The sequence below is a fragment of the Nerophis ophidion genome, linkage group LG06 (genome assembly GCF_033978795.1).
Source record: "Nerophis ophidion isolate RoL-2023_Sa linkage group LG06, RoL_Noph_v1.0, whole genome shotgun sequence".
Lineage (NCBI taxonomy): Eukaryota > Metazoa > Chordata > Actinopteri > Syngnathiformes > Syngnathidae > Nerophis > Nerophis ophidion.
In genome coordinates this window covers 39412432-39424682 of record NC_084616.1, presented here as the reverse complement: position 1 = coordinate 39424682, position 12251 = coordinate 39412432, and the positions used below count along the sequence as shown (strand labels likewise).

At 36.4% G+C, this 12251-nt stretch overlaps 1 protein-coding gene across 1 annotated transcript; it reads left to right on the top strand.

Moving 5' to 3' along the window:
- Nucleotides 1-7733: 7733 nt before the first annotated feature.
- On the top strand, nt 7734-9395 carry LOC133553941 (transcription factor HES-5-like). The gene is made up of 2 exons (XM_061902272.1): nt 7734-8462; nt 8551-9395. Exons 1-2 carry the CDS (start codon nt 8400-8402, stop codon nt 8950-8952), a joined length of 465 nt encoding a protein of 154 aa, XP_061758256.1. The 5' UTR covers nt 7734-8399; the 3' UTR covers nt 8953-9395.
- The last annotated feature ends 2856 nt before the right edge of the window (nt 9396-12251 follow it).

Here is a 12251-nt window from a genome sequence, read left to right as displayed (position 1 = left end):
TATCTCAAGGGTGATATTTGCTTATTTTCTGTCTGATAAAATAAATCTTCTCACTCAGCAGATTTTATGTCAGTGTTTTAAGGGATTTGGTCCTAAATGATCTCAGGAAGATATGACAGCTTGTTGCTGAGATTTTATGACCTATATTGAGTAAAACATGCTTGAAACTAGAATATCAACTGTTGCAAAGCTGTGTCATCAACACTCACAAGTATAAACTATTTTTTTTAAGTAATCATTTCTTACTTCAAGCATGGGGAAAAAAAATCATGACGCTGAGTGCATATCATTGTCAAGATAATGGTACTAGCATTTGCTTCATTTAAGAATATTTTCTACATATTGAGCAAAAAGGTCTCTTTTTTTTTTGTACCAAGAAAGGTGCACTTGTTATTTTTGAGAATATCTGTATTTTGGGGTTAATTTGGGGTTAGCTAATGTTACTTGTTTTGGAAAGTCTTGACAAGCCGAATTTTTTTGTTCCATTGGCAGATAATTTTGCTTAGTTCAAATAAAATACCCCTCATTGTATTTTTTTCTTCTTCTTGTTTTTGAACACTGACTTTTTGCAGTGTAGGGACAGGTAGGCCATGAGAAAGCGACATAAGAGATGACAAATACAAATAAATAATTAGAATTATACCTTTTAAAAATATATATATTATAAAATAAATGTGACCACTGAATACATTTAAGAACAAATAAAATGTCTGATTAAATAAAAGTAGGACAAAAATTCAAAATACATATATAAAAATGAGGATGAACGGTATGAATAAATATGTGAATAAGGCTTCCAAATAACAAAAGGCAAAATGTCAGTTTGAAATAAAAATGTTTTCAAATAATTACAAACACAAAATCAGGAAAATATGTTACATAAAACATATATCGTCATATATATATATATATATATATATATAAAGTACAGGCCAAAAGTTTGGACACACCTCATTTCAATGCGTTTTCTTTTTTTCATGACTATAAATAGATTGTCACTGAAGGCATCAAAACTATGACACCTGTGAAGTGAAAACCATTTGAGGTGACTACCTCTTGAAGCTCATCGAGAAAATGTCAAGGGTGTGCAAAACAGTAATTAGAGCAAAAGTGGCTATTTTGAAGGAACTAGAATATAAAACATGTTTTCAGTTATTCCACCTTCTTTTTGTTAGGTACATAACTCCACATGTGTTCATTAATTGTTTTGATGCCTTCTGGGACAATCTACAATGTAGTAAATAGTCGTGAAAATAAAGAAAATGCATTGAATGAGAAGGTGAGTACTGTATGTTTTCAAATAGAAAAATATAAACACAACATGGTCTGAAGTAAATAAAGATTAATAAAGCAAGAAGTAAAAAGTACAAGAATACATAAGCAAAATAAAGAAAAAGGCAAACGTGGAATAACGGTGTGTTTAACTAAATAAGGGAACTATTCATAAAGCACTTTTTTTAAGTTAATGGTCACAAATTATACTTTACAGAGACTACAATATGCAAAGAAGAGTCAATGAATACTTCTTAAAATAATGAATAAAATGTAACATAACATTGGAAGATATATCTATAAATAGCCAAGTATATCAATTATTAATATGAATTAAATGTTCAACCAAAAATGTGTTTATTAAAGTATCTAAGGTCAACTTGAGATCCAATACCAAGTCCCATTCCTTGTCTTAAACATAATTGGCCAATAAAGCTGATTGGGATTCTGAACACATGTTCAAAAATTATAAATATAATACAAAAAATTTGATTTTAAATAATACTTATACTATACAGTGGTATACCAAGTAAAAGCAAATGTGAGATACAATATGCTCCGAGTTAACGAACACGTTCACCTCAAATATTGTGTTTAAATAATACTTATACTACACAATATTATACAAAATAAAAGCATATAAACATTTAAAAATGTCAAAAATATTTTTTCAGGGGCAAGAGGCAAAGGGATAAGAAGCACCATCAATATATATGATAGAAGGTGTCAGGAGAAATGTGCAGGATATAATGTCATCCTGTAGAATGTAGATAGATGTATAGTTTTCCTAAATATATAGAATGTAGATAGAATGTATAGTCTTTTCTGACATATATAGAAAGGAGACATATATATATATATATAGATGTATTTAATGCAGACATATGATTATTTTTTCCGAGATGTATAGAATGTAGAGGCATAAATGTTCTCTAGACATATGCAGTAAAAATACATACGTGTTTTCTAGATGTATACAGTAAAAGATAATGTAGATTAATGTATAGAGCAGGTTTTCCTAGATATGAGGAAGTATAAATCATGTTTTTCTAGGTATACTGTACAGTATAATGTAAATAAATCTATAGAGCATGTTTTCATATTTGTGTGCATGTATACGTATATATGTATAAATATGATCTATATATATATATATATATATATATATATATATATATATATATATATATATATGATACACACGTATATATTATTTGGGTGTATGTATGTATGTATAAATGTGTGTACAGTATATGTACATTTGTGTATTTATATAATTGTGTATACATGTGTGTGTGTGTATATATATATACATATATGTACATGTAAAAAAAAGGGACAATGCAGTAGAAACAATGCAGAAATATATATATAGATCTATATATACATATAGATATATATAGATCTATATATATTTCTGTCTATATATATATATTTATATGTGTATATATATATATATATAAGGATTTTATATACAGTATATACATCATATATATAGATCTATATATATGTATATATAGAGCTACATATCTCTGTCTATATATTTAGATATATAGTTATATATATTGTATATGTGTATATACTGTATGTACAAACCCCGTTTCCATATGAATTGGGAAATTGTGTTAGATGTAAATATAAATGGAATACAATTATGTGCAAATCCTTTTCAACCCATATTCAATTTAATGCACTACAAAGACAAGATATTTGATGTTCAAACTCATAAAAAGAAATATTTTTTTCTAATAATAATTCACTTAAAATTTCATGGCTGCAACACGTGCCAAAGTAGTTAGGAAAAGGCATGTTCACCACTGTGTTACATCACCTTTTCTTTTAACAACACTCAAACGTTTGGGACCTGAGGAAACTAATTGTTGAAGCTTTGAATGTGGAATTCTTTCCCATTCTTCTTTTATGTAGAGCATCAGTCGTTCTACAGTCCGGGGTCTCCCCTATCATATTTTACGCTTTATAATGCGCCACACATTTTCGATGGGAGACGTGTCTGAACTGCAGGCGGGCAAGGAAAGTACCCGCACTCTTTTACTACGAAGCCACGCTGTTGTAACACGTGGCTTGGCATTGTTTTGCTGAAATAAGCAGGGGCGTCCATGATAACATTGCTTGGATGACAACATATCTTGCTCCAAAACCTGTATGGACCATTCAGCAATAATGATGCCTTCACAGATGTGTAAGTTACCCATGACTTGGGCACTAATACACTCCCATACCATCACAGATGCTGGCTTTTGAACTTTGCGCCTATAACAATCTGGATGGTTATTTTCCTCTTTGTTCCGGAGGACACCACGTCCACAGTTTCCAACTATATTTTGAAATGTGGTCTCGTCAGACCACAGAACACTTTACCACTTTGCATCAGTCCATCTTTGATGAGCTCGGGCCCAGCGAAGCCGTCGGCGTTCCTGGGTGTTGTTGATAAATTGCTTTCGCTTTGCATAGTAGAGTTTTAACTTGCACTTACAGATGTAGCGACCAATTGTAGTTACTGTCAGTGGTTTTATGAAGTGTTCCTGAGCCCTTGTGGTGATATCCTTTACACACTGATGTCGGTTTTTGATGCAGTACCGCCTGAGGGATCGAAGGTCCATAATATCATCGCTTACTTGCAGTGATTTCTCCAGATTCTCTGAACCTTTTGATGATTTTACGCACCGTAGATGGTAAAATCCCTAAATTGGTAACCCTCGTCCCATCCTTATTTGTGAATTACTTAGCATTTCATGGAAGCTGCTTTTATACCCAATCATGGCACCCACCTGTTCCCAATTAGCCTGCGCACCTGTGGGATGTTCCAAATAAGTGTTTGATGAGCATTCCTTAACTTTATCACTATTTATTGCCACCTTTCCCAACTTCTTTGTCACGTGTTGCTGGCATCAAATTCTAAAGTTAATGATTATTTGCCAAAAAAAAAATGTTTATCAGTTTTAACTTCAAATATGTTGTCTTTGTAGCATATTAAATTGAATATGGGTTGAAAATGATTTGCAAATCATTGTCCATCCATCCATTCCTACCGCTTATTCCCTTTAGTGTTGCGGGGGGCACTGGTGCCTATCTCAGCCACAATCGGGCGGAAGGCGGGGTACACCGAGGACAAGGCGCCACCTCATCGCAGGGCTGCAAATCATTGTATTCCGTGTATATTTACATCTAACACAATTTCCCAACTCATATGGAAACGGGGTTTGAATATTTATATACTGTATGTATATATATGTACAGTATATGTGTGTATATATATATATATATATGTGTATGTATGTACAAACCTCATTTCCATTTGAGTTGGGAAATTGTGTTAGATGTAAATATAAACGGAATACAATGATTTGCAAATCATTTTCAACTCATATTCAGTTGAATATGCTACAAAAACAAAAATATTTGATGTTCAAACTGATAAACTTTTTTTTTTGCAAATAATTATTAACTTTCGAATTGATGCTAGCAACACGTGACAAAAAAGTTGGGAAAGGTGGCAATAAATACTGATGAAGTTAAGGAATTCTCATCAAACACTTATTTGGAACATCCCACAGGTGTGCAGGCTAATTGGGAACAGGTGGGTGCCATGATTGGGTATAAAAACAGCTTCCCAAAAAATGCTTAGTTTTTCACAAGAAAGGATGGGGCGCGGTACACCCCTTTGTCCACAACTGAGTGAGCAAATAGTCAAACAGTTCAAGAAGAACGTCTCTCAAAGTGCAATTGCAAGAAAATTAGGGATTTCAACATCTACGGTCCATAATATCATCAAAAGGTTCAGAGTATCTGGAGAAATCACAGAAGTGGCATGGCCGGAAATCAACATTGAATGACCGTGACCTTCGATCCCTCAGACGGCACTGTATCAAAAACTGACATCAATCTCTAAACGATATCACCACATGGGCTCAGGAACACTTCAGAAAATCACTGTCACTAAATACAATTCGTCTCTACATCTGCATGTGCAAGTTAAAGCTCTACTACGCAAAGCGAAAGCCATTTATCAACAACATCCAGAAACGACGCCGGCTTGTCTGTGCCCGAGATCATCTACGATGGACTGATGCAAAGTGGAAAAGTGTTCTGTGGTCTGATGAGTCCACATTTCAAATTGTTTTTGGAAAAATTCGACATGTCATTCGTACCAAAGGGGAAGCAAACCATCCAAACTGTTATCGACGCAAAGTTCAAAAGCCAGCATCTGTGATGGTATGGGGGTGCATTAGTGCCCAAGACATGGGTAACTTACACATGCGAAGGCACTATTAATGCTGAAAGGTACATACAGGTTTTGGAACAACCATATAAGCGCTGTCTTTTTCATGGACGCCCCTGCTTGTTTCAGCAAAACAATGCCAAGCCACATTCAGCACGTGTTACAACAGCGTGGCTTCGTAAAAAAGTGTGGGTGCTTTCCTGGCCCGCCTGCAGTCCAGACCTGTCTCCCATCAAAAATGTTGAAGCGTAAAATACGACAGTGGAGACCCCGGACTGTTGAAGACTGATGCTTTACATAAAACAAGAATGGGAAAAAATTCCACTTTCAAAGCTTCAACAATTAGTTTCCTCGGATCCCAAACGTTTATTGAGTGTTGTTGAAAGAAAAGGTGATGTAAAACAGTAGTGAACATGCCCTTTCCCAACTATTTTGGCACGTGTTGCAGCCATGAAATTCTAAGTTAATTATTATTTGCAAAAAATAAATAAATTTTATGAATTTGAACACCAAATATCTTCTCTTTGTAGTGCATTCAATTGAATATGGGTTGAGAAGGATTTGCAAATCATTGTATTCCGTTTATATTTACATCAAACACAATTTCCCAACTCTTATGGAAACGGGGTTTGTATATGTATGTGTATATATGTATGTATATATATGTGTATATTTGTGTATATATATGTATGTATGTGTATGTATATATATATGTATGTATATATGTATATAATATGTTTATATATATATATAAAGTAGATCTATATATATATGTATGTAAATACATATATGTAGATATATATATAAAGTACATATATCTATATATATATGTATGTATATATATATATATATATATATATATATATAGTAGATCTATCCATCTCACTCGCTATATATATATATATATATATATATACAGTAGATGTATATAGATCGTATTTTGCAGAGGTAAGAGAAGTGTGTGATGAAAGGAGGCATGCAGGCAACAAGTTGACTACAATAATAGGATGCAAATGTGAGAGCAGTCACCGTGCAGAAGTGTGTCTGCATGCCGTGGGAACGCAGGAGCAGGAGTGTGTCGGATGTGTGAACTTGTGCTGGGAGTGTGTGCGCGCACACTTTAGTTAGTGTGTGTTTACACCTGCTGTGTGCACAAACACACACTCAGGCCTGCTTCAAAGGAATCCAGTGAGACATAATAGCCAGTGTGTGCCTTGTTCTCACATTCCTTCTTTTAAGAAGTCCGCTCAGAAACCCACCGATGATGTCATAAGAGGGAAAAATATACTTACTTGGAATTGGGGACATACAGATATTATATAATCTGCTCAGTTTGTATCCAAAATGAATATAATTTACATGTGTCAAATCAGATGTGATCCAGATTGATGGCGGATCGATACAACGGATCCGCATTACTGAAGACTTTAAAAGAATTTAAAAATAATATGTGTAAAAAAAATTGAGAAAAAACAATCATAAATGTAGAAATTGTTATAATTGATTACCTTGTTAGCGTCAGGTTATATTTGACCCTTTTGTACAAAATTGTAAACTTATTATTGACCTAAAATACATTTGCAATGAATTACAAATATATCATTAACAGCAAAATAGATTCAGAAACAAATAATACATAAATTAAAAATATAAATTTAAAATCATGTGGGTTTTGAAAATGTTATATTAAAATGTTGTATTTCCAAATTCATTTAATCTAAAAAAAATTGATAAAAAAATACATAAATATTTAATGAAGAATAAAATAATGGGTAAAAAAAATTGAGAAAAAAATCATAAATGTAGAAATTGTTCTAATTGCTTACCTTTTTAGCTTCAGGTTAGATTTGACCATTTTGCACAAAATCGTACATTTTTTATTGACCTAAAATACATTTTTAATTATTTACAAATATATAATTAACAGCAAAAAAGATTCAGAAACAAATAATAAATTAAAAATATGAATTGAAAATATTGTGGGTTTTGAAAATGTTATCTTTAAATATTGTATATCCAAATTCATTTCATCCAAAATATTGCTAAAAATACATAAATATTTAATAAAGAATATAAAAATAATATATGTAAAATTCTTTTTTTTACAAAAAAAATCAAACATAGAAAATATGCTTTTTTTTTTTTTTTTTATAAATTCAAGTAAAATATTTTAAATAATTTAACTAAATGCAAATAATTATCCAGGGAAAAATACATCAAGTAATTACAAAAAGTAATCAAATCAAATAGAATTTGAACGTTGGATAATTAGACTAAAATGACATTATTTTCACATTTCTGATTTTGACCTTTTTCACCTGTAACTGAACATGAAATTGAGGTAGTTGAAAGTGTATTCCTCAGTGTGGCATGAGCGCACCAACATGATATTAACATCAGATCCATGCTTGCAATTATTCTAATGGCTAAAGATCATGGTTTTATGATGTCACCGGTAAGCGGGCTTGAGCACAAAGAGCCTACTGATGGTCTTGTCTGTCCGCCACGTGCGCCCGCTGGCCCCCACGCTTCCTGTCGTCATGCTGTAATGACACAGGAGCCCGACGTGCTTCCCTCCGAGGGTCACCACTTTCCCATATCAGCACAAGCCGAGGGTCAGGCCCTCCCCGCCCCCTCCTACCCGCCTTCTTTTCTCTGCCGGTCTATCCCTCCACCTGCTCCCCGGAGACACACTCCATTGTCCCCCGGGGGCCATAAACACTTCATTGAGCATGTGGCGGCCCTTCCCAGCCTCCCCATTGGCTGAGGGAGTGTGAGAACCTCCAGCGAGCCACAGACCCACACATTCATATGGAGATTGGCGGGTATAAATAGAGGGTCTGCGGCGCTGAGGAAGGCAGATCAGAACTTTCCAGCTCTTCCAAGCATGGCTCCGACTGCTTACGGAACAGCTCACTTCCCCAAGGAACACCTGACTACTTCTCACAAGGTAAACGCTGCTCCTCACCTCCACTCGCTCAACTCTTATTTCCAAATGAGGTTCTAGTGGACTCAAGTGTTTCTCTTGCTCTTTCCAGATGAGGAAGCCAATGGTGGAGAAGCTGCGGCGAGACCGCATCAACACCAGCATCGAGCAGCTCAAGTCCCTGCTGGGCCCCGAGTTCCTCCGACAGCAGCCCGACTCCAAGCAGGAGAAGGCGGACATCCTGGAGATGGCCGTGTGCTACCTGAGGAGCTGGCAGCAGCTCAAAGCCGGCGCGGCGTCCTCCGCCAAGGACGGCTACGCCCACTGCGTGCACCGGGCCGTCGACTTCCTGTCACGCTGCAAAATCCAAACCCCGGCCCAGAGGCGCCTGCTGGGACACTTCCAGGACCTGCAGGGAGCTCCTTGCAGCATAACCCCGCCGGGGTCCCCCCTCCAGGGCGCCTCTGGCAAGGGAGTCGGCGTGTCTGGTGTCACCCTGTGGAGACCCTGGTAGTCACCTACCAGAACCAGAACCACGGGACTCAATGAAGTTCTTTTGCGTCACTGTGTGGCCGAACGTAATCCTTTGGAAGGACTCCGGTACGATCATGCGGTCATCATGTGACCTTTATGTGTACGTTTGTCGGGCAAACTATTTCTTGTCATCACACCCACGTTGGGTTTGACTCCCTGAAGTGTCTGCGACACACCTTTTTTGATACCGTGTATCACGTCAGTCAGCATCCTAAATCCTACGGATTGACTCACTTCGTAAATCAGTTTTTGATTTCTCAGCGTTATCATCATGTGTAACCATTATTTGTGGTGTTTTGTTTTTAATGTTGCATTCTTTTGCATGCGCCTGTCAATGCATCCGTGTTGTCTTCTCAATGCCTTTTATAAAGGAACCCCTTGCTTCCCTGAGAAGTTGGCTCTGAAAATAAATGCAAAACTTTACATGAAGTTTTTTTTGCAAATCACACTTTTGTCTTGTCTTCTGACTTTTAGTTCACATTGATGTTGAAATAGGGGAATTGCGTAGCTCAGTGGTTCTCAACCTTTTTTCAGTGATGTACCCCCTGGGAACATTTTTTTTAATTCAAGTACCCCCTAATCAGAGCAAAGCATTTTTGGTTGAAAAAAAGAGATAAAGAAGTAAAATAGAGCACTATGTCATCAGTTTCGGATTTATTAAATTGTATAACAGTGCAAAATATTGCTCATTTATAGTGGTCTTTCTTGAACTATTTGGAAAAAAAGATATAAAAATAACTAAAAACTTGTTGAAAAATAAACAAGTGATTCAATTATAAATAAAGGTTTCTACACATAGAAGTAATCGTCAACTTAAAGTGCCCTCTTTGGGGATTGTAATAGAGATCCATCTGGATTCATGAACTTCATTCTAAACATTTGATCACAAAAAAGAAATCTTTAACATCAATATTTATGGAACATGTCCACAAAAAATCTAGCTGTCAACACTGAATATTACATTGTTGCATTTCTTTTCACAGTTTATGAACTTACATTCATATTTTGTTGAAGTATTATTCAATAAAAGTATTTCTACCTTTTTAAGGAACTCAAAAGCACATCGACACTATGTCCACCAATTTTCCCTCACAATTTTTCGTATGTGTGAGCAAACGCCAAAACCCCTTGAGCATTCAGTGACGCACGTGAGTGACGGCAGTCGTGCACACTGTTATGCGCTTGACTTTTTATTCGATTTTGTGCGCGGCCTAGATTTGCCGTGCGCAGAGGACGCGTGAGCAGTGTGCAATTGCTTAGGCGTGTACATTAGAGGGAACGTTGATTTCCACATTCACCCATTCACACACGCATTCACACACTGATGGCGGGAGCTGCCATGCAAGGCGCTAACCAGGACCCATCAGGAGCAAGGGTGAAGTTTCTTGCTCAAGGACACAACGGATGTGACTAGGATATGGTAGAAGGTGGGGATTGAACCAGGAACCCTCAGGTTGCTGGCACAGCCACTTTCCCAACCGTGCCACGGCGTCCCCCTTTTTTTTTATTTAAAAAGACTACAGATATAAAATATATTTATTTATATTGATAGTACTTTATTTCAAATATTCCCCGTTTTTTAAATTAATTTTTAGAAAATAATTTTAAGGGACCTGCCTTAAGTACGAGTGAGTCAAAACATTACCTAAGAGGTGGAAAATAGTTAGTAGACAAACTTTAATGTATTTGGTTTTTTTTTTTACTTAGATTAATAAAAGTATTCACTTTAATGCCGCCTGCTTGCAACACTGCTGCATATTTTAGGGGGGCTCAAGCCCCCCTAAAATATTATTAAGCCCCCCTAAATAATTTGGTGTCATATTTTATTTTATTTCATTTTATTTTATTTTACAAATACATGCCGAAATATTCATTTTAAAGTGGCCCGAATAAGAGTTTAAAATAAATAATCATATAACCTGTCATTATTCACTCAGTTTCCCCTCACTTCATAGCGAGGCAGCGAGCCCCTTCAGTGCCATCCATCCATCCATTTTCTACCGCTTATTCCCTTTGGGGTCACGGGGGGCCCTGGTGCCTATCTCAGCTACAATCAGGCGGAAGGCGGGGTACATCCTGGACAAGTCACCACTTCATTGCAGGGCCAAAACAGATAGACAGACAACATTCACACTCACATTCACACACTTCCCCTTCAGTGCGTCGGTATCCAATACATTCCACTTGTTCATATAGAAAATGCCCACATCACCCAATTCCAGTCCACATTTTTTTTGCGACCTTGCCTTCGGACCTGGGCGGCGACTTGTCCAGGGTGTACTCCGCCTTCCGCCCGATTGTAGCTGAGATAGGCGCCAGCCCCCCCCCCCCCCCCCCCCCCCCCCCCCCCCCCGCGACCCCAAAAAGGGAATAAGCGGTAGAAATGGATGGATGGATGGCCTTTGGACCCGTAGGTATGCAGCATGGAGGGCTACTGCCTACTGGAGCTGACGAGACGAGACGCGCGGCCGCCATCTTGGAGTGGTGATCCACTCCACTCAGTGCAATTCATTTGGCACAACAGTGAACTCTCAGCGCATTTTATCTCACTGAATACCACTGATTTTCACGTGTTTTTTTGTCATTCGTGTAACTATGATAAAGTACACATGTTTTGGCGTGTTCATAGTTTGCTTAACAGTAATAGAATATTCTTATATGCCATAAGTGACCAGACGTCCAAGATCAAAACTGGGAATAATAATCCCAGAGAAGGTGGAAAAAACGGTCCTGCTATTTTTAAGTTGAAGAAACAATATGATTAGGTTATATATACATGTGTATATCCTACATAAACAATGTATGAATATATTAGATATCTATATATCTTATGGAACAATAGACTTTATCTCTGTTGCTGCAACAGCAGAGAGTTTATTCTGTCTTGACACTTTGTATTGATATTTTCTATTACATTCTTCCCGTAAACGATCATGTTTACAGTGATTGTTTTATATAAATAATAAATTACAGTGATTGTTTTATATGTATTTTTCATGTATGTTGCTTTGGATAAAAATGTCTGCCAAATACTTAAACATATATAAACACCTGAAAGTATTTATATCAGCTAAAACCACCAATCTGTTTCACTGGATTCAGAATCAAACCAAAGTCTGTCTTACCCAACAAAGTTAGTGTGGGAATATTGTTACTTGAAGACTTATTCCTGGTTACAGTTATACTGTTAAGAAAGTATTGTCTTAGGTTTTGCCTAAAATGAGAATGCATCATAATCAGTGGTAGGTGGTGAATTGTTTTTACGTGGGGCAGAAAGTT

Coding starts and splice junctions, on each gene's coding strand:
- LOC133553941 (XM_061902272.1), top strand. CDS start 8,400: ATGGCTCCGACTGCTTACGGAACAGCTCACTTCCCCAAGGAACACCTG. Junction 8,463..8,550: donor ACCTGACTACTTCTCACAAG/GTAAACGCTGCT, acceptor TGCTCTTTCCAG/ATGAGGAAGCCAATGGTGGA.